Source organism: Trichechus manatus, unplaced genomic scaffold, assembly GCF_000243295.1.
Source record: "Trichechus manatus latirostris isolate Lorelei unplaced genomic scaffold, TriManLat1.0 scaffold00044, whole genome shotgun sequence".
Classification (NCBI taxonomy): Eukaryota; Metazoa; Chordata; class Mammalia; order Sirenia; family Trichechidae; genus Trichechus; species Trichechus manatus.
This window is the reverse complement of record NW_004443980.1, coordinates 14,604,226-14,629,455: the sequence shown is the minus strand read 5'-3', so window position 1 is coordinate 14,629,455 and position 25,230 is coordinate 14,604,226. Positions and strand designations below refer to the sequence as shown.

Sequence of the window (25,230 nt, the reverse complement as noted above, 5' to 3'; positions counted from 1 at the left end):
AGTTGTACTGGACTCAGTCTGGTGGAGGCTGTGGTAGTTCTGGTTCATTAGTCCTTTGGATTAATCTTTTCCTTGTATCTTGTTTTCTTCTTTCTCCCTTGCTCCCGAAGGGGTGAGACCAGTGGAGTATCTTAGATGGCTACAACTACCTTTTTGTATATTTTATATTGACATTTTTGAGAATATCAATGAATCCATGGACTCAGAGGTTTAATGAGTTCCAATTAAGAGAGTGAATTACATCAATGGTTCTCTAAGTGTGGTTCTGGACCAGCAGCAGCAGCCTCACCTGGGAATCCATTAGAAATGCAGATTTTCAAGCCCTCCCCCAGACCTAATGAATCAGAAGCTCTGGCGTTGTGGTCCGACTACTCTGTGTTTTACAAGTCCTCCGGGTGATTCTGATGCTCACTCAAGTTTGAGCACTGATTTATTAAACAGTAATTAAAATGCTGGAACTGAAATTGTCGTTACATGGCCAATGGGAGCACACTTTGAGTTGGGCTTTACTCCAGACAATTTTTAAAACATCTTTGATTTCTGGGAACAACCAGGTAGTCCAGACTCAGAGATGACTGTTTTCCTTCCCTGAGACATTCAATCCGATATCCTCCAAGGAGTCCTTCTTCCATTTAGTGAAATTAGAGCACAAAATCCTAATGCTAGTGAAACTCCTAGGTATTGGGGATGATCCAAAGAGCAGCTGCTGATGTTGGATCACATTTAATGAGAGAGCTTCAAGGTTCTGTGTTCACACTAATTTGTTTTCCATTTAACATATTAAGTCACTGTATTCTACTTTACTTACAGCATGAGGTTTTATTGACCACTAAACTTTTCTACTATGCTGACAATGTAGAGCTTAATCTCTTTGTTTCTTTTTCATGCAAAGTTACCCAAATTCTTAATGTTTAAAACATTATTAAGGAAACCAAGTCCTGATACATGCTACAACATTGGATGAACCTTGAAAACATTGTACCAAATGAAGTAATTCAATCACAAAAGGACAAATATTGTATGATCCCACTTATATGAAATATCTAGAACAGGCAAGTGTATAGAGACTAAAGTTTATTAGTGGTTATCGGGGGTGGGTGGAGGGAGGGGGAAAGGAAGGCACAAAGCTTAGGGGGCACTGAGCTTCTGTTAAGGGTGATGGGAAAATTTGGGAACAGTTAATGGTGATGGTTGAACAACATGATGAACATAATTAATGTCACTGAACTGTACATGTGAGGATTGTAGAAATGGCAAATGTTTTGTTACCAATATATTCACCACAATAAAAAAATTTTATTGGTGCAAAAAAGTTATTAAGTTAGACTAGATTTTCTTCTCAAAAGGTCATCCTTTTGGCAAGTATTTCAAAAGGATGAAACCATCATTTAGGGAGAAATGGGAGTAGGTTTACAGTGAGTTTGTCTCCCCAGCTCGGAGCAGAGTGGGGCAGGGCAGGATCCTGAGGAGTGTTGCGTCCACAGTTCCGGGAATCTCCATCACTGATCTGTTTTTTATTATCAAAAACATATCACTGCCTTATTTGTATTTTGTTGTAGTTAGTATGATCATCTAGAAGTTTTCTCAACAGGACATTCTGGTAAATGGTGCTCTCAGAAGGAAATTTTGCATTCTTCTGTCTACATACACAGTATCGGTTGTGTGGCAGCCTAGCTTATATGTTTGTGCATTTATGTATTCCTACTTGTGTGAGCACCTGTGCTGGAACACAGGGATGCATGACATAATCCCATGGGAATGCACAAAACAGTGCTGTGGGATTTTGGAAGACTGAGAACCCACTGTCTAGTCCTCAGGAAGCCATGATTTACTGCTTCGCACATACAGGAATGTTCTCTATCCCCAACTCAAGGCCAACTCAAAACCAAACCAGATGTTCATCTAATACGGGCGGTGGGGTGTCCCTCGGTAGGGAGGATGAGGCAATGTGGAGGTGGGGACAGGGAAGGACAAATGAGAGTCCAGAGGGAATTTGGCCCATTCTGAAGAGTTTTAGACCTCTTCATATCTTTTTTTGTTGTTGGGAGTGGTGGATTTAACTCTTGCATTAATAAACTAAGTTAGTTTTATTGTATTTTAATGATATTAGGCTATGTATTTGAACTAGGTTGTCTTTATCTGGAAAACAATTTTGGAAGGGTTAACTAACACCATTTATAAAATAATCAAGCACAGGGGTTAACCTTCCACTGCGGCGCAAGGGAGAAATTACATTTGCTTTCCACATATAATTGCAAAGCCAATTTCTCCACTTATGAGTGTTGGAGATATACAACAGTGCAGAGAATGCAGCTGGAAACTTGGAGAGAATGAGGAAAATGGACTTATCCTCATAAAGGAGAGCTAGATTCAAATTTGCCAGAAAAATGACACTCTGGGTGATCTTTGGAAACGCAACATCTCTGGGTCTCAGCTTCTTGATTTACTAGGACTGCTAAAAATTCACTTTTCCCTAACTCACTAACAATGTAGAGCTAAATGTATGAAACAGATTTGAGTTTTTGGAAGGCAATGCGAAAACAAAGTCATTTTGTGTCACTCTTTTGATTTGCTCCTATATCCGTAAATAAATTTGCCAAAGGAACATTTGTTTTACATTTGTAGAACACTTAACAGCTTATAAAATATGTTTACATTGAATTAAATGTTCCCAAAGCTGAAGAAGTCAGGTTGCTTTTCTAATCTTATACATAAGGAAACTGAGGCTTAGAAAGTTTCCATGTGTGGAGTATTCATTCGTTCACTCGTTCATTCATTCATTCAACAAATGCATATTAAGTATTTACCATGTGCCAGGCACTAGGGAACAAAAGCAACTGTGACACGTTTCACAATTTGCATAGCTGGTTTGGGGTGCAAAGAAAATGCTCATTTCTAGCGTTTGAAATTCTTTTCTCCTCTGCGACACTAGGATGTTACATAGGGCTATGTTATAGGTATAAGCTCACGTTCCCCTTCCTCCCTATGAAGTTTGTGGCTTGAACCCCTCAAACATTCCTCACCTGTAGCCAAGTTAATTAAATGGTCTTTGAAGGCAGTAGGTGTGGGGAGGGAGCTGGCAACCATGCCTGAGAGAGCAGAGAACGAGGGACAGAACCTGATCCCTGGGCGTGGACTTCTGGGGAAAGTTCTCTTCTCTTTCTGCTCCCCAGATGGTGGCAGCAGAAAGTTGTGGAACCTGACCGCAGGGAAACTTCTGTTTCGATGCTGCCCCAGACCTGTTGTGGAATGTTTCAGTTTAACATCACATTACAGTGCTTTTCTTTAAGAGTTAAAAGTTAAACACACAGCTACTCTATAATCCAGCCTTTCTACCCTTAGGTGTTTACCCAAGAGAAACTAAAGCGTATGCCCATATGAAGACTTGTACATGAATGTTCATGACAGCTTTCTTCGTAATAGCTCAAAATTGGAAACAACCCAAATGCCCATCAATAGGCGAATGGATAAACAGATAGTGGTATACCTGTCTATACAATGAAATTATTCAGCAATAAACAAGAATGAACTATTGATGCACGCAACAAAGTGGATGAATCTCAAAATAATTATACACCGTGAAAGGAACCAGACAAAAGGAGAGTATGTACTATATGATTCCATTTATATAAAACTCTAAAAATGCAAACTAATTTATGGTGACAGAAAATGGGTCAGTGATTGCCTGGGAATGGGGTGGGGATATCTGTGGGTGGGAAGGAGGGATTACAATTGGGCATGAAGAAACCTGTCGGGGTAGGGGATGGATATATTCATGTATGTGTCCATATGTCAAAAGTTACCAAATTGTACACTTTAAATTTATGCATTTTTAAATGTCAATTATGTTAAGATAGAGCTGTAAAAAAAATCATGCTGAGGTATTTTTCTTTCTTAAAGAGGACCTTGGCTTCTTTGCTGTGACTTCATATACTCAGCTTTCAGAGTCGTAGCTGAGCGGTCTACAAGGAGGGCCTTTAACTGCAGAATATTCTGCGAGATTCATCCCCTCGTTTATTATAAATCACTAGTGGTCCCTGCTTGGAAGCAGGCACAGTGCCAGAGGCAGGAATGCTAGGTGAGAGGGAGGTAATTCCGGGTCGTGGAAAGGGACCAACTTGGGGAGTCAGACAGACATAAAGCAAAGCCCCATCTCCTGTTAGCTGGGTAATGTGTGGCAGACTGGCATGGATTGAATTGTGTCCCCCCAAAAATGTGTTTCAATCTGTCTAGGCCATGATTCCCAGTATTGTGTGATTGTCCACCATTTTGTCATCTGATGTGATTTTCCTATGTGTTGTAAATCCTATCTCTGTGATATCAATGAGATGGGATTAGTGGGTTTAGATGGGATTAATGAGGCAGGACTCAATCTACAAGATTAGATTGTGTCTTAAACCAATCTCTTTTGAGATATAAAAGACAGAAGCGAGCAGAGAGAGGGCGGGTACTTTATACCACCAAGAAAGCAGCGCTGAGAGAAGAGCCTATTGTTTGGACCCCGGGGTTCCTGCTCAGAGAAGCTCCTAGTCCAGGAGAAGGTCAATGACAAGGACCTTCCTCCAGAGCCAACAGAGAGAGAAAGCCTTCTCCTGGAGCTGCCGCCCCAAATTGGGACTTCTGGCCTACTAGACTGTGAGAGAATAAATTGCTCTTTGATAAAGCCATCCACTTGTGGTGTTTCTGTTATAGTAGCACTAGATGACTAAGACATGGACTATTGTCTTTTTGAACCTCAGTTTCCTCATTTGGTAAATGGAGAGTCTACTGTTGACCTCATGGGATCATCAGGAGGGCAGAATGAGAGGATGTAAAGCACCTGGTACATATCAGGTGATAGGGCTGCTTCTCTTCCCTCCTACACACTGTGCCAGAGACAACTGTTTGCCACAGAAATGCCAGGCTTTCCTGGGAGTTTTTAGGATGGTTAAAGCAGTGGCATTTTGGCTTGAAGATGGTGGTTTTGCGGGTCTGAAAGTGATGGTGTGTGCTTGCTCTTTTTTTTTTTTAACGAGATAAAATTCACATAACATAAAATTCACCACTAGCCATTTTAAAGTGTAGAATTCAGTAGTTTTTAGTATACACACATTGTCGTGCAACCATCACCATATCTAATTCCAGAACATTTTATCACCCCCAGAGAAACTCCATGCCCGTTAGTAGTCACTGCCATTCTCCTTCCCTCAGGCCCTGGCCACCACTAATCTGTTTTCTGTCTTTATGGATTTGCCTATTGTGCACATTTTATATAAATGGAGTTTACAATATGTTTTCAAGGCTCATCTATGTTTTAGCATGTATCAGTACTTCATTTTTTTATGGTTAAATAATATTCTATAGAATGGATATACTATATTTTATCATTCATCGGTTAACAGGCAATTGGGTTGTTTCCCAAATACGAATGTTTGTGTATAAGTTTTTTGTGTGAACGTATGTTTTTAATTCTCTTGGGTATATACCTAGGAGTAGAATTGCTGGACCATATGATAACTCTATATTTAACTTTTTGAGGAAATGCCAAACTGTTTTCCACAGTGGCTACAACATTCTAAAGTCCCACCAGCAATGTTTGGGGGTTTCCATTTCTCCACATCCTTGCCAAGAGTTGTTACTTTTCTTTTCTTTTTTTGTTCTGAGTACAGTATCTTAGCGGGTGTGAAATGTGTCTCATTGTGGTTTTGATTTGCATTTTCCTGATAACTAGTGACGTTGAACATCTTTTAATGTGCTTATTGGCCACTTGTGTATCTTCTTTGGAAAAATGTCTATTTATGTCCTTTGCCTATTTTGTAATTGGCTCACTTATCTTTTTTTTTGTTGAGTTGTAAGGGTTGTGTGCTTGGTTTTGAAAACTGAAATAAAATAGAGCTTATGAATAGAAGATCCTCATTCATAGGGAAGGCAATGTGCATAGTTGCTCTTGCTTAAAAAAAATATTATCAAGTAAATACAACAAAGTGCATAAATCTTAAGCATACAGTTCGATTAGTTTGACAAATGTATATATCCGTGTATCCATTACCCAAATCAAGATATAGAACATTTCCATAAGCCCTGAAATTTCCCCTGGGCTCCTTTCCAATGGGGGTGTGCCTCTTCCCAGAGGCAGCCATTGAGCTGACTTGTGGGTCCATAGATTAATTTTACCTATTCAAGGACTTCAAATAAGTGGAATCATATAGTCTGCATTTGTATTGGTTTTCTATTTGTTGTTGTAACAAATTACTATAAACTTGGTGGCTTAAAACAACACAAATTTATTATCTTACAGATCTGTAGGTCAGAATTCTGACATGGGTCTCACTGGGTTCAAATCAAGGTGTTGGCAGGGCTGTGCTCCTTTTTGGAGGCTCTAGGGTGCCCTGGTGGCACAGTGGTTAAGACCTATGGCTGCTAACCTAAAGGTCAGCAGTTCGAATCCACCAGCCGCTCCTTGGAAACCCTATGGGGCAGTTCTTCCCTGTTCTATAGGGTCACTGTGAGCCAGAATTGACTCTACAGCACAACAGATGTGGAGGTGTGGTGTTTTTTTTTTTTTTTTTAGGGAAAGTTGTTTCTTTACCTTTTCCAACTTGTAGAGGTCTCCCACATTCCTTGACTCGTGGCCCCCTTCTTCTGTCTTTAAAGTCAGCAACATTGCATTTCTCTGGCCCTTCTTTCATAGTCACATCTTTGTCTGACCATAGCTAAGAAAAGTTTTCTACTTTTAAGGACTCATGATTAGATTGGGCCCACCTGGGCAGCCTAGGTGACTCTATTTCAATGCCCTTAACCTTGATCACATCTGAGTCCCTGGGTGGCATAAATAGTTAAGTGCTTGAGGACTAGCAGAAAAATTGGCAGTTCAAACCCATCCAGAGGCACCTCGGAAGACAGGGCTAGCAATCTGCTTCCAAAAGGTCACAGTCTTGAAAACTCTATGGGGCAGTTCTACTCTGCACACATGGGGCCACGATGAGTCAGGCTCAGTGGCAACTAAATAAGTAATACAACAACAACCTCAGTCACATCCATAAAGCCTTTTTGCTATCTAAGGTAACATATTCACGGGGTCCAGGAATTATGACCTGGATGTTTTTGGGGAGACCATTATTCTGCCCACTGCATTACTCATTTGTGTCTGGCATCTTTTGCAAAACTTAATGTTCCTGAGATTCATCCATGATGTGTGTGTTAGTACTTTGTTCCTTTCTATTGCTGAGCAGTGTTCCATTGTAGGAATATACTATAGTTTGCGTGTCCATTCTCCTGTTGATGGACATTTGGGCTGTTTCTAGTTTTTGGCTGTTATGAATAAACATTCATTCTGTTATTGTTTTTCATTTATCTTGGGTAAATACGTAGAATTGCTAGATCATAGGGTAATTGTATCTTTGACTTTTCATGTTTATTGGCCATTCATATACGTTCTTTTGTGAGATTGTCTGTTCAAGTGTTTTGCCCATTTTTTTGTTTTTACTAGGTTATTTGCCTTTTTATTATTGGTTTGTACATGGTCTTTCTACATTCTAGAAACAAGTCCTTTGTCAGGGATATATATTGCAATATTTTCTTCCAGTCTGTGGCTTGTCTTTTCCTTTTCTTAATAGTGTCTTTAGGTGAACAAAAGTTTTTAATTTTGATGAAGTTTGATTTCTTAATATTTTTACAATTAATGCCTCTTTTATTCTATCTAAAATATTTTTCCATATATCAAGATCATGAGGCTATTCCCCTGTGGGTTTTTTTTTTTTTTTCTGAAAGATTTATAGTTTTAGCTTTTGCATTTAGGTTTATGATCTATCTCATATTAGCATATTAGTTCTCTTCTTTTTTTGTGGGATGTATAGTAGAGGTGGGAGCTCTGGTGGTGCAATGGTTAAACAGTTGGCTGTTAACCAAAAGGTCAGTTACTTGAACCCACCAGCAGCTCCATAGGAGAAAAGACCTGACAACACTTCCGTAAAGATTACAGCACTGGAAACTCTATGGGGCAGTTCTACTTTGTCCTATAGGGTTGCTATGAGTTGGAATTGACTCGATGGCACACAGCAACAACACAGTAGAGGCGACAGGAAATTTTTTTGCTGTACAGATATCCAGTTATTCTAGCACCATTTGTTGAAAAGACTTTTCTTATAAATTGTATGGGTACTTTGTTTTAAGAAATTAACCAAATATATGTGGCTCTATTTCTGGACTCTATTGTGTTCCACTGGTCGATTTATCAACCTTTTGCCAAAACCACACTGTTTTAACTATTGTAACTTAATAGTAAGTCATGTAATCAGGTAGTGTAAGCCCTCCAACTTTATTCTTCTTTAAGATTATCTTGGTCATTGGGTCAATTTTGGGCTTAGGTCACTGCAACACAACTCAAACTGGCTTAAGCAATAAGGAAATGACTATCTCTCAAACCTACAAGTCCAGGAGAGATTCTTGTTAAGGTATGAATCAGTCAGGGTTAGGTTCAAGTGTAAGGGTCAGAAACCCCTCACGCAGTGACTTATAGAAGACAGAATTTTCTTTTGTCTTTCTCTCATGTAGGTATTGGTACTTCAGGGTTGGTTGATATGGCGGCTCCATGATATCAGGGATTCTGGATTCTACTATCTTTTTGCTGCCATCCTCAGTAAGTGGCTTCCACCTCATAGTGAGATATTTAGCCTCATGCCTGCCTTTCATCCAACAGGAAGAAGCAAGGGCAAGGATACCTGCTGCCTTCCCTTAAAGATACTTTCCAGGGGTTTTGTAGGATACCTCTGCCTACATCCTATTGTCTAGTATTTAGTGAGGCCGGGGGATATAGTCTTTATTCCAAGAATGTATAAGATGAAGTATTTATTAATAAATACGAAGAAGAGATCTGATATTAAGAAACAACTGAATTTTCTCCCACCGAGTGTCTGCAGAGCAATACCAGGGAAAGGAGTCCTATAGGTGATGGATACAAGATACTCGAAGGAAAAAGTCAGACATGGAAATAAATATTTGGAAGCTATTAAATGTTGTTAAAATCTTGAGAGGAGATGAGCTGGCCCAGGGAGAGTGTAGAATGAGAAAAAACGGCCAAAGGCAGATCTGTGGGGAACCACAGAGTTTAATGATTAGTCAGAGAGAATTCAGCAGGGGCTGGAGAAGAAATGATGAAGTAGTTAGATGGATAATCAGAACAAGTTTTAAGGAGAGAGTGGCCAAAAATGTACAGAGGACAGAGATGCCAGTTAAGATAAAGAGTTAGTCTTTAAAAAGGAAAAAACTTGTAATTGTCCTGTTTCAAAATCATAAGCTACCTCATGTCATTTTCTGGAAGGAGACCTGTGTGACAGATAACCCAGAGTAAGCATGTTATGTTTAATGTACGTTCAGGGCTGGTGAGAGACACAGCCCCCCTCACGCCTCCCCAGTGAGGAACAAGGTCATACGTGAACAGCAAGCTACTGCGACAACTTGAATGAATCTCACGGACGTTAAGTTAAGCAAAAGAAGCCAGACGTAAAACGAAACACATAGTATAGTTTTAAGGAGTTCTAGAATAGGCAAAACTAATCCATGGTAACAGGACTCGGAATAAGGGTTACCTATGGGTAGTATAAGGAGTCCTGGCGGTGCAGTGGTTAAGTGCTCATCTGCTAATGGAAAGGTTCGCGGTTCGAACTCACTAATCACTCCGCAGGAGAAAGATGTGGCAGTCTGCTTCTGTAAAGATGTACAACCTTGGAAATCCTATGTCTACTCCATCCTATAGGGTTGTTATGAGTTGGAATCGACTTGACAGTAACGGGTATGGGATGGTATTAACAGGAAAGTGGGATAGGGACCCTTCTGGAGTGATGGTAATAGACTATATCTTAAATTGAATGATAGTTACATAGCTGTATGAATATGTAAATGTTGATCAAACTGTACACTCAAGACGTGTGTGCTTTATTGTATATAAGTTATACTTAAAAAACTGTCCAAAAATGATAAAATGTTAGTATATATGAATTCTGAGTGTTATTGCCTAATTCTCTATAAAACCAAACCAAATCAGCTTGAGTGATTCTTTAACTGAAAGTGGCCCTGAGTCATCACTGGAGAGCTAGGATGGGGTGTGCACCACCCTGGGAAAGCTGCGTTGGGAAGACAGCTCTGTGAGCTCTGGGCATACCTGTGGGGGCCACGAGCAAGCTGAGGAGAATGATGGAGGCAGAGAGAGAGAAAAAGAATTTAAAGGCGTGGGGTAGGGGGGTGAAGAGAGAAAATGAAAGATGCAGGCGCCTCGCCCCGTTGCTTCAACAGCCTGCTGCTCCGGTCTGCTGTTCTCCAACTCACACGTCGTCAAGGCGTCACACTGCGGAGGGGAGGGAGGCTGTGGTGAAGCCCAGAGTGGTACGAAAACCAAGCCAACCGGCCTTTCCATCACTACGCAACTCAAGAGACTTCATCTCTCGGCGCCTCGATTTCCTCACGCTCTGAGGCCAGTCTGCGGGTCACAGACCCTCGTGGCACTGTCCCATATAACTTTCTGCGACGATGGCTATTGAGTACTTGAAATGTGGCTAGTGTCACTGAAGGACTGGATTTTTAACTTTCAAATTTTATTCAAGTTTAATTGTTTTAAATGTAAATAACCACATGTGGTTAGGGCTAGGGCGTTCGTCTGGCTCAGCGGAGGGGAGTTATTCATGGCCACAGGGCAGCAGCGCCAGGCGGCTGGGCAGTGTGGACACTGCGACGCGCGAGTTCAACGCGCTGTGTCTACACAGCAATTTCTTCCACTTATAAACAGGAGTGGCAGGAACGCCCAGGATTCAGTTCAGGCCCTTGCGTTCGGGGTGGGAGCACTTAAGATTCCTAAACCTGTGGATTCCATAGAGTTCTCTCCCTCTACCTCTGTGCCCCACCCTCTCTACTCTGCGCTCCCACAAGCCTGTAAGTCTGGGGTAAATGGAGATGGGGGGACGCACGGGAGACACCGATGACAGTCCCTTCACGTCTCCGACGTCAGCCTTCCACGGCGCCGGCTGCTTTATTTCTCGCAGTAACTCCAGGAGGCTCAACAATTTCCGCGTCCATTTCACAGATGAAAAAACGAAGGCTCGCGGAGGTTAAGCGCGCACAGCGGTAAGCCGCGCAGCGGGAGCCGAACCGTAAACTCTTAGGCGCTCTGGTGGCCCCTAACTGCGGCCAGGACACTGCCGTGGGTCGGGTTGTCAGGGCAGGGCGGAGAAAGTGGAGAGTAAATATTTGGGGCTGTAACCTGGCTTTGGCGACTCTTTGTCACTGCATTTCCTCGGCAGGCGCGTGGCGGGGGCGGGGCCTCGGGACAGGGGCCTCCCCGACTCCTGCGGTCCCGCCCCCGCCCCCGCCCGCGGCGCCGCGTGTATAAGACCGCGGGGCCGGCGGGTGGCAGGCTGGTGAAGCAGCGGCGCCGGGATCCAGCTGCGCTCGGCGCGGGGACGCAGGACGCGGACGGAGCGGAGCGCGAGAGGAAGGGCGAGCGCCGAGCAGCCCAGCTTCAGCCCGAGCGGCCGCCGGCCCCGGTCGGCACCTTGCAGGACCGTCCGCCACGCGCGCCAGGCCGAGCCGCCCCATGAAGCCGCCCGCCGCGCAGGGCAGCCCCGCGGCCGCCGCGGCCGCAGGTGAGTGCGGGAGCCTGAGGGCTCCGAAAGCCCCGGCTTCACAGGTGAGGGGCGTCGTGCGACGAGAGAAGAGGGAGCCCGATTCGTCCCTTTACCCCCCCCATTCTCACCATCAGGACCCTGAATCCGGGCGGCCCCGCGCTGGCAAGTTCAGTCCCCCTCCAGCCCAACGAGACTAGGCTGGGGCCCTCACCCCGACACGTAACGGGCGCACCCTGACTCAGTCTGCCCACCGCCCCCGGTTCGCACGCGCCCCCAGGGGAGTTAGCGTGGGGACACGTACCCGAAGCGCGTGGAAAAGCGTTTGGCTGTGTTACCTGGGTGACCTTTGGGCGGCAACTTCACTAGGCTCAGCTTTCTTATCTGTAGAATGGGTATGATAATAGAACGCACTTCACGGAGTGGTTGAGATGAAAAAATAATAGGCAGCTGCGGCGTGGCTGTTTCTTGGCCAACGCATAATGAAAGTTAGTTGTCCTGAGGAATGGTGGCTGCCCTTTCGCTTCCCTTCACCTGAGCCTATCATCTCCGCCCCCAGCCCCGGCCTTGGACTCAGCGGCCGCCGCGGACCTGTCTGACGCGCTGTGCGAGTTTGACGCAGTGCTGGCTGACTTCGCGTCTCCCTTCCACGAGCGCCACTTTCACTACGAGGAGCACCTGGAGCGCATGAAGCGGCGCAGCAGCGCCAGCGTCAGCGACAGCAGCGGCTTCAGCGACTCCGAGAGTAAGTGCGGGCCCTGTGCAGATGGTGCTCGGATTCCCACCCCACTAAGGAGCCCTCGGGCCTCCGGCCTCAGTTTCCTTATCTGAAGACGGAGGGGTGGGGCCCAGCGGAGTAGGCTCTAAGGCTCAGCGCAGTATCCACGACTTGAATACCCAGGGTTGTAGTCCCAGCGCTGGCCGGGCCCTGAGGGTAGTCACGGGAAGGCTCTAGGAGGGTAAGTTGGTCTACCTGCCTCCTGCAGGTGTCAGGCCTGAGGGTTTAAGCAGCTTGTCCCCCTACAGCCAGACAGGACTCTTGGGGACCCAAGCCAGGCCATCCACAGTCTCCTTTTCTTTCCTCCTCTCCTCTCAGCTTTTCAGCAATAACTTATCAGGGGATGTGGAGTAAGTGCCACAGGAATTGGGGGGAGGAGGGGGAGGGAGCGGCGCCATGGAGGGCACAATACCCAGACATTTGTGAAACCAGAAAAGGTTTTGTAAACTGCTGTTCTTGGGATTTTTGAAATAGCTTCTTGCACTTTCTTCTGGCCCTGAGCTCTCAGACTTGCTGCCCCACTGCATGCAGTTTGGAAAGGATTCCTCGTGCTGTTAATTCAAGTATTTTAGAGGGTGCCCTTCTCCCCTCAGGGAGGCCCACCACCAGGACTACTGGCTTTAACCCCTACCCAGGCTGGAAGGGAGCCTGAGAGCAGATGGGTGGAGAGGGGAGTGGCCTGCTGGGGACCTTTCTCATAATTAAGACAAGCGCCAAGTCTCTGTCCTAAACAGCCTTGAAAGAAAAGAGACATAATTGTCCAGGAACTCAAATTTCCTGTAAGGATTATGGATATATACCTGTTAGGGTGTCAAACAGCAAAACTGGTGACTTTTCAATATCACGTGGTCGTTGCTTTTCAAGTCCTGGATTACTTATACTATTTTTTTAAAGAGCATGTTAAGCTCTTCTGGGTTATTCTTGAGACTTTAATCCCTAGATGGGTTCCAAGTATGAATGTCCCTCCTGTGCTGCCCTTGCCTCTGGAAGTATCCTTGGGTGGTGCAAATGGTCCAAGTGCTTGGTTGCTAATTGACAGGTTGGAAGTTCAGGTCCATCCAGAGGCAACTTGGAAGAAAGGCCTGGTGATCCACTTCCAAAAAATCAGCCATTGAAAACTCTATGGAGCACAGTTCTCTTCTGACCTGTGTGGGGTCCCTGTGGGTTGGAGTTTATTTGATGGCATCCGGTTAACTGGTTTCTTGCGATTCTCTCTTCTGAAATCTGGAGCTCTTTCTTGTTCCTAGACTTCTGAAAAGGGGTAAAGGGCACTTGCCACCCTACTCAGAGTCTGAGTCAGAAATTTGAGTATCTTTGGCAGCTCTGCCCAAGGATTAGACTGAATTGCAGCTTTTGAGGTGAAAGGGAATGGAATCATTGCTGTTCATTTTCTGTTTTGAATTTTGGGGCTTGGTTGTTAACAACCAGACCACTTATTAAATCCTTAACACTAATTTACTTTTTCAGTTTGCTTTCAAAGGGAAGTCTTACAGTTTTTAAAATTTGTCTCAGTATCTGCGGCCAAACTTAAAATGTTTCCTTCTACTGGGGCGTGGAACAAGTTATTCATAAAATACAGATTCTCTTCCACACAGGAAAGAAAGCCGGGGCAGTCTGTCCTGTGCTGCTCAGTTGCAAAGAACAAGCTTCTTTCTAAGCCACAGCCACCTTCAGCCAGAATGCAGCATGAGTTTGCGCATTCATGGGTGATGGCAACTTCATTTGGGTGGGAGTTCAGATCTGAGATCCTTTTTTCAGTGTCCTCAAAGAGAAGACACTAGAAACACATTCTTAACAGTTTGAGGGGAGATGTTTGCAATAGTTTTTTGTAGTTCTTCCCAGGGTATGTGCTTGTATTTTGCTTTCTGGTTTTGTTAACTGTTAACTTTAAACTACATCTTGGTTTGGTGGTTACAGAAGTAATAGGGAGAGGGCTGGTCAAGGTATAAAGAAGGCTCAGGTGACATGGAAAACCAAACCAGCTGCCATAGACTTGACTCCAACTCATGGCATCCCCATGTATGTCAGAGTAGAACTGTGCTCCATCGGGTTTTCAGAAGTGGATTACCAGGCCTTTCTTCTGAGGCGCCTCTGGGTGGACTCAAACCTCTACCCAGTTAGTTAGTAGCAGAGCATGTTAGTTGTTTGCACCACCCAGGGACTCCGAGATGACATTACTCTTTGCTATAAATGTGTTGTTTGCCCCCCACAAGGCTAGTTAGAAATAGTCTTTGCAAGAGCTGTATCTAAATAGTAATTTCTTAAGTAAGCATAATGTGTACCTTAATTGCTGCCAAGAATTAAGCACAGACATTTGTTATACTCATTTGTCTGTTTAATGCTATTCTGTGGAAGGCAGGTAGATACCATTGAATTTAGCTCCCCAAAAGGAAGACACACCAGGATAATGATAATTCAGCAGCTCACTTTTACCAAGCCCCTACCATTATCGCTATTATTATTATTAGCTCTTGCTATTGCTGATCTCTTTGTTATGCTTTGAATGTGTTGTATGATCTCTACAATAACCCAGGAGGTAGGCACTGTTAGCTCCATTTTTCTGATAAGGTAGTGCAACCTCACAGGCCCCCTCTCTAAGACCTTGCTCCATCACCAGAAGTTGACGGCTGGGACAGGAACCAGGTCCTCAGAAATAGACTGAAGTCCCATTAGACCCAGACCATGTGTCTGTTTACCAGTGGTGGTTGTGTTTGGATGGTGTCTCCTCAGGGTGGAGGTGGTCATCTGGCAGGGTCAGTGAAGGCTGTTTCCTGGGGGCCAGCATGATGGCTTGTATCCCCGTGGCTAGTCTGGGCTAGGAGCCACTGAGAATAGAACCCGAACTTGTTCAAGCCGTGGGAGACTGAGGCCAGTTAGGAGCCCTGAGGATGCTCTGGAATTCCAAGTGGGTGACAAGTCTCGCTCTAATAGATGCCTGGCAAGGCATCCGGAGGGACTGAGCAGTCCCAGAAGGACAGCTGGGGCAGCCGTGGTGAAACAGAAGTGGGAATCTCTTATTCTATCCCACTTTGAGTGGGGCTGTCAGCAGTTATATTTTGAGGAAGAGAGCCCCCCTCCCCAATTCCTTGTGGCAAGAGGGAAACAGCCCCAAGGCTTTCTTTTTCTCAGTTAATTACTATAGTTTGCTTGCCTTGGATGTGTGGGGTTCTATATTTACAGGAGCTCTGGGCAAGGTTTACTGTCTGTGGTTTTTCTTCCCACTGGAGTAGCCCGTGTCAGTACTAACCCTACATTACCTTTCTCCCCACCCCCTAAACTAAAATAGCACACCTACTTTTTAAACAAGCTGCTGTTTTTGCAGCTGAGTTTCTCAAGCTCTGCTGATGCTCCACAAGCTAGATGAATGTATATTTAATATGCTTACGTTTCTTCTGATGGTATCTTAGATAACTTGGTCTCTGAGTTCGAGGTTTCTGTCCTGGTACACTAATTTGACTTTAACAAAGACGTTTCTAATGAGGCTTTGAGATGCTTGTGAGGTGAGGCTTCAGAGCTGATTGAAGGAGATGTTGTAAGGCCCTAAAATATCCAGCCTTATCACCTGCCAAGGTTTCCCAAATCATCACGTTTATGAATCCTGTAAGCCCCTCTCAATAGCAGGACCCAATACCCGAGGAGGGCAATACGTTAGTATGCTATCGGCCAGTGTCACCTTGTCATCTTATCAGACTCACTGGCTGTTATTTTGCAAGGAACAGAGTTCAGGGGAGTAAAAAGAACAGGAAGTCAGGTTTGGGGAGCTTTTAATCTACCAGTACCTAGCATGACATCTTGTTTATTGTAAGTGCTTCATATAAGTCTGTGGAATGAAATTTTATCAGGTAAAGGGTAAAGAGGTGTAGCGCTTGGGGCACTTCTGAGGTCTATGTTGGTGGCTTGTTCTTGGGAGGTTCTGCTGATAAACTTCTCTTAAAGAATTTGCCTCTATCTGAAGTAGAGAAGAAAGCCAGGACCCAGAATCTTGCTTCTTTTTGTTCTCTGTGATGGCACATCCTCTCCTGGGCGTTCAGTTCTCCATTTTGCTAGGAGTTTTACAATAAAATAATTAAAATCATAGGTACCAGACACCGGCACCTGAGCTATTATTATCCTTTTGCCAAAGAAGAAACTGAGGCTCAGAGGTGAATGGCGTGCACAGGGTCACCGAGCTTTCACGTGGCCTCTTATGATACGTATCCTTGCTACAGTGGCGGCTTCTGCTGGGCCCAGGTCGCTTTGGGGCTCTTCAGGTGGCTGTCTTTAACTTTGTCGTTAGCAAGAATGGCATGTGTAGAACATTGCCAAAGGGCGGAATTGAACTGTGGGCAGCTTTGGCTCAAGGACTGGGGATGTCCTCTTGGGGTTGGAAATTTTGGAGCCTGCAGTCGATTTGGCCCAGATTGTGTGCTGGACCCCATGGAAAAAAGGGGTCAAGGTGTGGCAACAAGCCAGTGTGTGAATGTGGGTGTGTGTGGTTGGGGTCGGGGAGTGAACATATGCCATGTTAACCTTCCTCTGTGTGCATGTGTGTGTTTATATATAGATGTTGTAACTAGTATTTTTTTCCTCTTCCTCCCTCTCGTTGTGGGAGTAGCCTGAGTTCATTAGCAGAGGAGGCAACTTCTGATCATTTAATAGTTTGCAACTGAATTTACCATTTTATCTATACATTTTCTGAGTTTGAGGCAAGTGCTTGGATCAGAAAGGTATTTAGCATACAGACCAGGCTCTAACAAGGAAGAGTAAGCCGTGTCAATGTCCTGGTACTATGGCTCATTCTCTACAGTGTGTCCCCAAACCACCTGAGTTCCCTTGAGGTTTTCCTGAAAAAGTGTAATAGCTTTTGGTCCACTTGACCCTGAGGAAAACCAATTGTGACTTTTTTTTTTGGTTTGTCTCCCGAAGGATGAGTAGATGTAGACATAAAACCTCTGGGGAGTGCAGGCAGGATAGAGATGAACCAAAGTCATGGGAGGAACCTGTGGTGCAGGGTGGGGTGGGCTTGAAGTGAGGTGTGGTGTGATACCGGCTTTTAAGGACAGGCTGCTTCTGGCAGATAGAGACCTGAGGCGTGGTCACTGTGATCCGTGCCAAGTCTCTGGGCCTGGCACCCTGTGTACCAGGGATGGGGGTGATGCCCTTGGGTGTCCTTCAGAGCCAAGGATAATATTACAAGGGTCTTGTATTCCTTCCTTCTGAGCACAGGGCCTGCCTCTCTAGTACCCCATGTGACTTTCCTGCCCCTGAGTCTGACATCATCTTATCCCAACACGTTTCCCAGGTTAGAGTAATGGCACTTGTGGCTAGTGCATGGTGACAGTCATGCTCCACTGTAGGTCTGCAGTGGACATGACCACTTCCTGTATGCTGGGAAAGGCTGTCCCCTGAGAAAATCCAGCCTGCTCTAGAGGTGGGCTCAGCTGTTAAACCAACCAGAAGGGTTTCCCAAATTGAGTGCCACAGAGTACAAGTGTCCTGAGAAATATTAGCAGGGTGCCACACCAAAAAAAAAAAAAAGTATCCCATGGTTAAGTAAACTTGGGACATAGGGCTAAACTGGCTTCTTTATTGTCAGACCTCAGGGACATTAAAGTGAGAATACACAATGGGAATCTCCAAGAGGGAATATAGCGGGAAAACCATGACAAAGACTCCCTTGTGCAGGCAGGGAGGATTAGGTCATGGAATCCAGCTTGGTACTTGCATTTGGGAGAGTTCAGAAGGCAAAGGGAAATTTTTCATGAAAGGTGATCCCAAACCAACCCCAATCAGCCAAGCATTAGTTTAGCTGCTCTCTGGGCTCCTTCGTGTTGGCAGAGGAGGCTGGTCTGGCCACGATGATCCTAGCATGCCCTGCTGGTTTTAGGGAACCAAAGGCCTTTGGTGTTTCTCAAGTTTAGTTACTCACAGAGGTCTTTTCAAAGGATGAGTGTTTGGAGTTTTGGCTCAGAGTTTTGGATCTCAGTAGGTTTTCATCATCAAATGAAAAATGATCGTAGACTTGTGTCCTTTTAGGTGACCTGGGCTGGACCTCTGAAGGAAGAGAGGATTGTGAGGGTTGGCCAGCAAGGAAGGGTCTTCTGGGCATGTTTGGAAAGTGGAGGAGATGGGCCAGTAGGAAGGGAAGACCAGATGGCAGCTGAGGAGGCCACCTGGTCAGGAGAAGGTGGGGGGAAAGAACGCCAGGTGAGGTATCTGAGAACTTGTAGCAGCCTGGTAGGGCTGAAGCTGCATTCTCTTGGGACCAGAAACTTCTGCTTCTCAAGAAACCCTAGTATTTTTTAAATTGTGCCTATCTTTTGTAATTTAGTCAAGTTCATTTTGGGTTAAGAGGACCAAAGAAGACTTTTTTTGCCTCCGCCTGAGCTGGAGGTAATTGAATTATAGTGAGAGAACCCCAAAAAGGAGTGGGGGCTGGGTTAGGCCCACATTATGCAGCTGTCCTTTCTCACCTGAAGAGCCTTTCCGGCACTCATCTCTGTGTAGCTTGGCTGGCATTGTGTTTTGTCTTCACCAGGAAGGCTGTTCCTCAGCACCTCAGTAGCCACATCCTGCTTCTGCTGCCTGCTCTGCCTTTGAGCCCTCTGAGTCGGTGCGCTCAGGCAGCTGCTCTTTTCTGTGTCACAGATGCACAGCTGGTGGGTGGGCCCCACGCCTGTGACAGGCCTTAGAGAAATAGAATCCCAGAACTTCAGAGCTGGGAGGGACTTTAAAGGTTATTTAAGCTGATGAAGCCACTGATTGACTTGCTCAATGGCACCCGAGTACCCAGTAGCTGACTGGTTCTCTTAACTCTCAACCCTGTCCTGCTTCTGGAAACTTCCCTTGCTATTGCTCTGGTCTTCAGCGGTGTGAAAATGGGGGGAGCCACAAAACCACTTCAAGTGTCTATAATACACTGAACCCCCAGGATAAGAAATACTAATCTTTGGCCCTCTGGCTCTCCTGAGGCTATAGGCTTAGGGTTCAGTGTGTTGGAAAAACCATGACAAAGATTCCCTTGAGCAGGCAGGGAGGATTAAGTCATGGGATCCAACTTCGTATTTATATTTTGGGGAGTTCAGAGGGCAGAAGGGACACTTTTCATGAAAGATGAGTCCTTACATCTAAGATTCCAAACCAATCCCAATCAGCCAAGCATTAGTTTACCTGCTCTGTGGGCTCCCGTGTGTTGGCAGAGGAGGCTGGTCTGGTCACGATGATCCTAGCAGGCCCTGCTGGTTTTAGGGACCAGGGGCCTTTAGTGTGCCTGGTTGGAGATCCACACACTGACACACATGCACGCATACATACACACACAACACATGCACGCATACATACACACACACACACACACACACACACACACACACACACACACACACACTCACTCCCCTGCCTCAAATCATTTTGGGGCATAAATATAAAATCTGGTAATCAACCTGTTTCCTTTGCTATAGATTTACAATGTTTGCTTCTTTTGGAGATGAACTGTTGTTTATCAATAGACTGTAGACTGAAAACCGTTTCTAATGAGTACGTTTTCTTTCCCGAAAGGTGCAGATTCACTCTATAGGAACAGCTTCAGCTTCAGTGATGAGAAACTGAATTCTCCCACAGACTCTGCCCCAGCCCTGCTCTCTCCCCCTGTCGCTCCCCAGAAAGGTGAGTTCACTAGTGCAGTGTAGGCTCTTTGGCTTTTTGATTCCCCTTGCCTTCTCAATCCCTTCTCTCTTCTCCCTTATCCCGAACCAATCTTTCCCAAATGTGTAAAACAAATAGATAAGACTAGTATTTTAGTACCAGGAGTTCCTGGGTGATGCTAAATGCTTAACCCACTCGGTTACTAACCGGAAAGTTGACAGTTCGAGTCCACCCAGAGGCTCCTCTGATGAAAGGCCTGACGATCTACTTCGGAAAAATCAGTCTTGAAAACCCTATGGAACACAATTCTACCCTGACACACACAGGGTCGCCATGAGTTGGAATAGACTCGACAGCAACTGGAATATCTTAGTATAGTGTAGGATAAAGCGGAATCTGTTATTTCTCAGGATTTTGATCCATGTGGCATTAAATCAGCTAACTCAGGGCAGAAAACTCTACTTCACAGAGAGAAAGAAAACCGGTTGACTCTAGACTTGGTTCTGTCCCGTGTGGCGTAATCAAGACCATGTGTCATAGGGTAGTGCTTCTTGTGTGTCTCTTCCCAGGCTGGTTGGTTCTAGAATTTAATACCCAGCAGTTAGACTTTGTAGAAGGGTAGGATTCCCTTTATTGCATTAACCGTTTAATCCATGTTTTCATATCACCAACTTAGCAATTAAATGGGATCTTTCTTATTAGACAAGAAATGATTTAACATGATTCAAAATAGCCTGTCTCCACTGTGGTATTTATAGACGTAAAATTTTTTAAAGACGCATGAGAAGTTGCTTATTCTTTGGAACTAGTAGAGTGTCTCCAGCTAGAGAGCTGAATGTTCTATTACATTGGACAAGTGCCCTTTTGAAAACAAAAGGATTTTTTTTTCTTAAGAAAAGTTACACTTGCTGAAGATAAGAGCAGAATGCAATAAAAATGGAGCATAGTTTAAAAAAAAAAAAAGACGACTCCATCAACTTTTCTTCCTCTGGCATTCAGGCAGAATGTCCCTCTTTTTCAAAAGAGACATTTTCACATTCTGTCCTCAGCACAGCAGCGTTAGCAGCCACCGGGGACTCTGCCACTATCCAGTCCTCAGTCCATAATGGGTCTGTTGAATTCAGAGAGACAGGGCAGTCGAGAAAGCAGCTTAAAACGTGTCCAGATTTGCTACCTGATCCTCAAGAGGTAGAAATTAAAGAAGGTAAGAAAAGCCCTAGTGGCAAATTGACTTTAAAAGCTAAGAACAATGAGCCACTTGTAGCGAGCAGGGGTAAATTAATAAAAACAGCCAGTAATGCATTTCAGAAGGAGCACTGGTGATGAAGTGGTTAAAGCACTCAGCTGGTAACCGAAAGGTTGGCGGCTCAAACCCACCAGCCACTCTGCAGGAGAAAGATGTGGCAGTCTGCTTCCTTAAAGATTACAGCCTTGGAAACCCTATGGGGGCAGTACTACTCTGTCCTATAGGGTTGCTGTGAGTCAGAACTGACTTGCCAGCAATGGGCGAATGCATTTCAGAGAACGCACAAATGATGGAGTGTACAGAAAAAGTATATATCTCAGTATATGAAGAGAATAAAATCAGAATAAGGACATGTTACCGTGTGCTGGCACCTGGATAGGGTAAGGCTGTCCTGGGCGCAGAAGCCTCATGTTATACCCGGAGAGGGATTCGCCTTCCCTGGACCATTTGCCAAGGAACAGTGGCTCTTCACCCAGTTCATACTGGAGGGATTGTGAGGGCGGTGGCGTTACCCTGGAGAGATTGCACAAGACAAGGATGCGTCAGAAAGGAAGTGTGACAACGATTACAGAATCTGGGTGTCCGTTCCGCACAGTGCCATCCATGCTTACGGAATAACGAAAATCCTACACAGTCAAAAAAGCAAACTCTTTATCTCCCCTCACTTCCCCTCCTCCCCAACTTTGAAGGCAGTGAGGGGAGATTCTTCTTGCAGTTGATGGGGGTGGGGTAGGATTGAACCAAAAACCAAGAAAGAAACGTTCAGGCTAGTCTTCAGGTTTCTGAGTTTACTGTAACTAAATATTGGCAGATTGGTGGATCAGTGGTAGAATTCTTGCCTCCCATGCCGGAAACCTGGGTTTGATTCCTGGCCAATGCACCTCATGCACAGCCACCACCTATCTGTCAGTGGAGGCTTGTGTGTTACTGTGATGCTGAACAGGTTTCAGAGGAGCTTCCAGACTAAGAAGACTAGGAAGAAAGGCCTGGCAATCTATTGGAAAAAATCAGCCAATGAAAACCCTACAACGATCCAATCCGCAATTGATCATGAGGGTGGCACAGGACCAGGCAGCATTTTGTTCTGTTGTGCGTGGGACTGTTATGAGTTGGGGGCTGACTTGACAGCAGCTAATAACAATATTGAATTTTGGAGCAGACCCTTAGGGTTGGTACAGGACACCCTTCGTAGAGTCTCCGAAGATAGAAAGATGCAAAACGGGTTTGCACAATCCTGAAAAATGCAGTATGTGTCTGCAGAGGGGCACTTCGGCCTCGGGAATCATTAGCTGTCTTTGATATGGGAAACTGAACTCCTTCTCTTGTTTTACAGCCAAACTAGGAGACACAAAAGAATTAGAAGACTTTATTGCTCATCTTGACAGAACATTGGCAAGTGAGTACATGCCTGGTATTAAAAAATTAAACAAAACTAACTGACAGCTCTGATAAAATGCTATAATGTTTACAAGTTTGCCTGGGGCAGGACGTTCCATCATAAGGCTTCTTTGGTTCAGAAACACTACCCTAGTGGCTCAAAGAAATTCTGAAGATAAGTTTTCATTAAAGTAGCCCATGTGCCTTTCCAAACAGTGAGAACAGGCTACCAGCAAACAATGGTGTTTTGTTTGAGAAATGGAGAGAAAAGTAGTAGTGAGAGCGAGACTGGGGCTTTACCATTATGATGGCCTACAAGGCTTTTCAGAGAAGAAATCAGCTGATTGACCACACAAACGTTACCCTAACACACCAGAGGATTCCATCCCATGGACTAGGGTAGTTTTCCCAGGTTATATCAGGGGCTGTGTCCTAGAAAGAGCCCTGGTGACACAGTGGTTAAGTGTTCAGCTGCCAACCAAAAGGTCGGCCGTTCAAATCTACCAGCCGCTCTTTGGAAACCCTATGGGGCAGTTCTACTCTGTCCTGTAGGGTCACCATTAGTTGGAATCGACTCAGCAGCAACGGGGTTGGTTTTTTTGTGTGTGTGTTCTAGAAAGATGGGTCCCAAAATAAGGAGTTGACTAGGGGAAACCCTTTAACCAACGACTTACACAGTTACTAAATGACCTGGATTAAGTACTCAATACCTTGTTTCCCATTTGGGAGTTACAGCAAAGTTGCCCCATGTTGTGTGACCAAAAACATTACCTGGGAAACTGAAGACATCAGATCATAACGGCAGTAGGGGAATGTAGTCTAGTTTAGAAGAAGGAACCTTGAGAATCCATCTACAGATCCCATTTTGTAGGACAAGGACAAGATTGCAAGAGCCAGAAGCACCAACTCCAACTTCCAGAATGGAAGTTCCCACAGCTGTACTAATTGTGTGTGTGCAGTGTGGGTGGGGGTGGGGTGGGGGTGGCAGTGATGGTGAGGGGGGAAAGGAGCCTCGTTCACTCACAGAGTGGGCCTGGAGAATTTTGTCCCAACCCTTAATTTTTCAGTGGAACTGTTGGTTTTCTCTAGAAGTGTTTTATGCTATGCTATGGTCTGCTATATAGCTGGGCAAAATCTAAAAAAACTAGATCTGGTCGTTTAAAAATAACTCTGTAAAAAATAAATAAATGAATAGATACCAGTAACCCTGTTCTTAACACTGTTTCAGGCAGATCCAAATATGAGGTAGAAAGCCCATCTCTGTTTTCTTGCAGATTTTATTGCCTGTTTTCTTACATGCCGCACCATCCCTACATCAGAAGACGAAGGCTTGTTTTGACAGTTTGTTGTAGCACAGTTTGTGCTAGGCCCACGTAACGAGCTTGCCTACTTCATGGAAATTGCAGATGGCTGCCCAGTCATGCCAGTTGATCAGACATCCATTATGTGGGAAGCCTGCCATTAAATTTGGTGCTTTGATGCACATCTGAGATGATGTGATCTGGTTAAGCATAGGATTTGTAATCTTTTGTGAATGGATAATCTTCCTTATCCTTCATTTACAGGTATGTGAAACAAGGAAAAGTTTTGGGTCCTTTTTCTTATAAGGGAGAAGCTTCAGAAAGCTCTAAGGACCTGGTCAAATCAGCTATGAGGATCTGCCTCCAGAAGGGACAGAGATGAGGCTCACTTTCCTACCACCAGCCGTCTCAGACCCACCTGCCCTTGGGCTCATCTCTGGGCAATTTAGACAGTGAAACTGACTTTGTTTACCCGCTTGCAGCGTTTTTGAAGACATGACCCATGCTAATATCGTATTTTCTCTTAAAATATGGCTTTCCTGTAATTTAAAGTGCTTTTATGAAAATATTTGTAATTAATTATATATAGTTGGAAACAGTAATAAGCTTCTCTCATTATAATATATTTTTGTATACAAATAAAATTTGAACTGGAGTCCAGGTTTTTGTAAGCTTCATTTTTTTTCTTTCTCTTTCAATATACACATTTACATTCAAATAATATTCTAATGGAAGTAACATACCTTTTGGCTCCTAGCAAGGACTCTGTGTGCTGCCTAATTGCACTAGATAACAAGGGAGCGTTCATGGTTTAGTGGTAGAATTCTCACTTTCCATACAGGAGACCCAGGTTCGATTCCCAGCCAATGTGCCTTGTGTGCAGCCATCACCTGTCAATGGAGGCTCATGTGTTGCTATGATACTGAACAGGTTTCAGTGGAGCTTAAGATGGACTAGGAAGAAAGGCCTGGCAATCTACTTTAGAAAACCAGCCAGTGAAAACCCTATGGATCACAACAGTCCAATCCACAACGGATCATGGGGATGGTACAGGACCCCATTGTATATTGGGTCACCATGAGTCAAGGCTGACTTGATGGCAGACAACAACAAACTTAACAAAGCATTACTTTGAAGCTCTTTTGGTGCTTCAGGAAAATGCTGGTATATGGTTAATGGGACATATGAATTTGAGATTACGATTTTGGTGGAAGTTAGGTTTCTTTTCTATCTCCGTCCTCCTATTTATATCTTGGTACCTTTTCAGGTGCCATGAACTCTTCCCTTGAATTAAGGGAAATAGCAGTTGCTCTC

General features: G+C 44.6%; 1 protein-coding gene across 4 annotated transcripts; it reads left to right on the top strand.

The window, feature by feature from the left end:
* The first annotated feature begins 10,462 nt into the window (after nt 1–10,462).
* RGCC (regulator of cell cycle) lies at nt 10,463–24,835 on the top strand. Of its 4 annotated transcripts, XM_023731625.1 has the most exons (6): nt 10,469–10,902; nt 10,979–11,612; nt 12,151–12,336; nt 19,906–20,013; nt 22,572–22,634; nt 23,890–24,835. In XM_023731625.1, the coding sequence occupies exons 2-6, from the start codon at nt 11,564–11,566 to the stop codon at nt 23,952–23,954; spliced, it is 471 nt and encodes a 156-aa protein (XP_023587393.1). In that variant the 5' UTR covers nt 10,469–10,902; nt 10,979–11,563; the 3' UTR covers nt 23,955–24,835. The 4 variants fall into 4 exon arrangements, with proteins under 4 accessions (XP_023587394.1, XP_023587393.1, XP_023587392.1 ...); XM_023731624.1 differs by having other exon boundaries at nt 10,469–11,612; XM_004376615.2 differs by having other exon boundaries at nt 10,471–11,612; nt 24,181–24,569.
* The last annotated feature ends 395 nt before the right edge of the window (nt 24,836–25,230 follow it).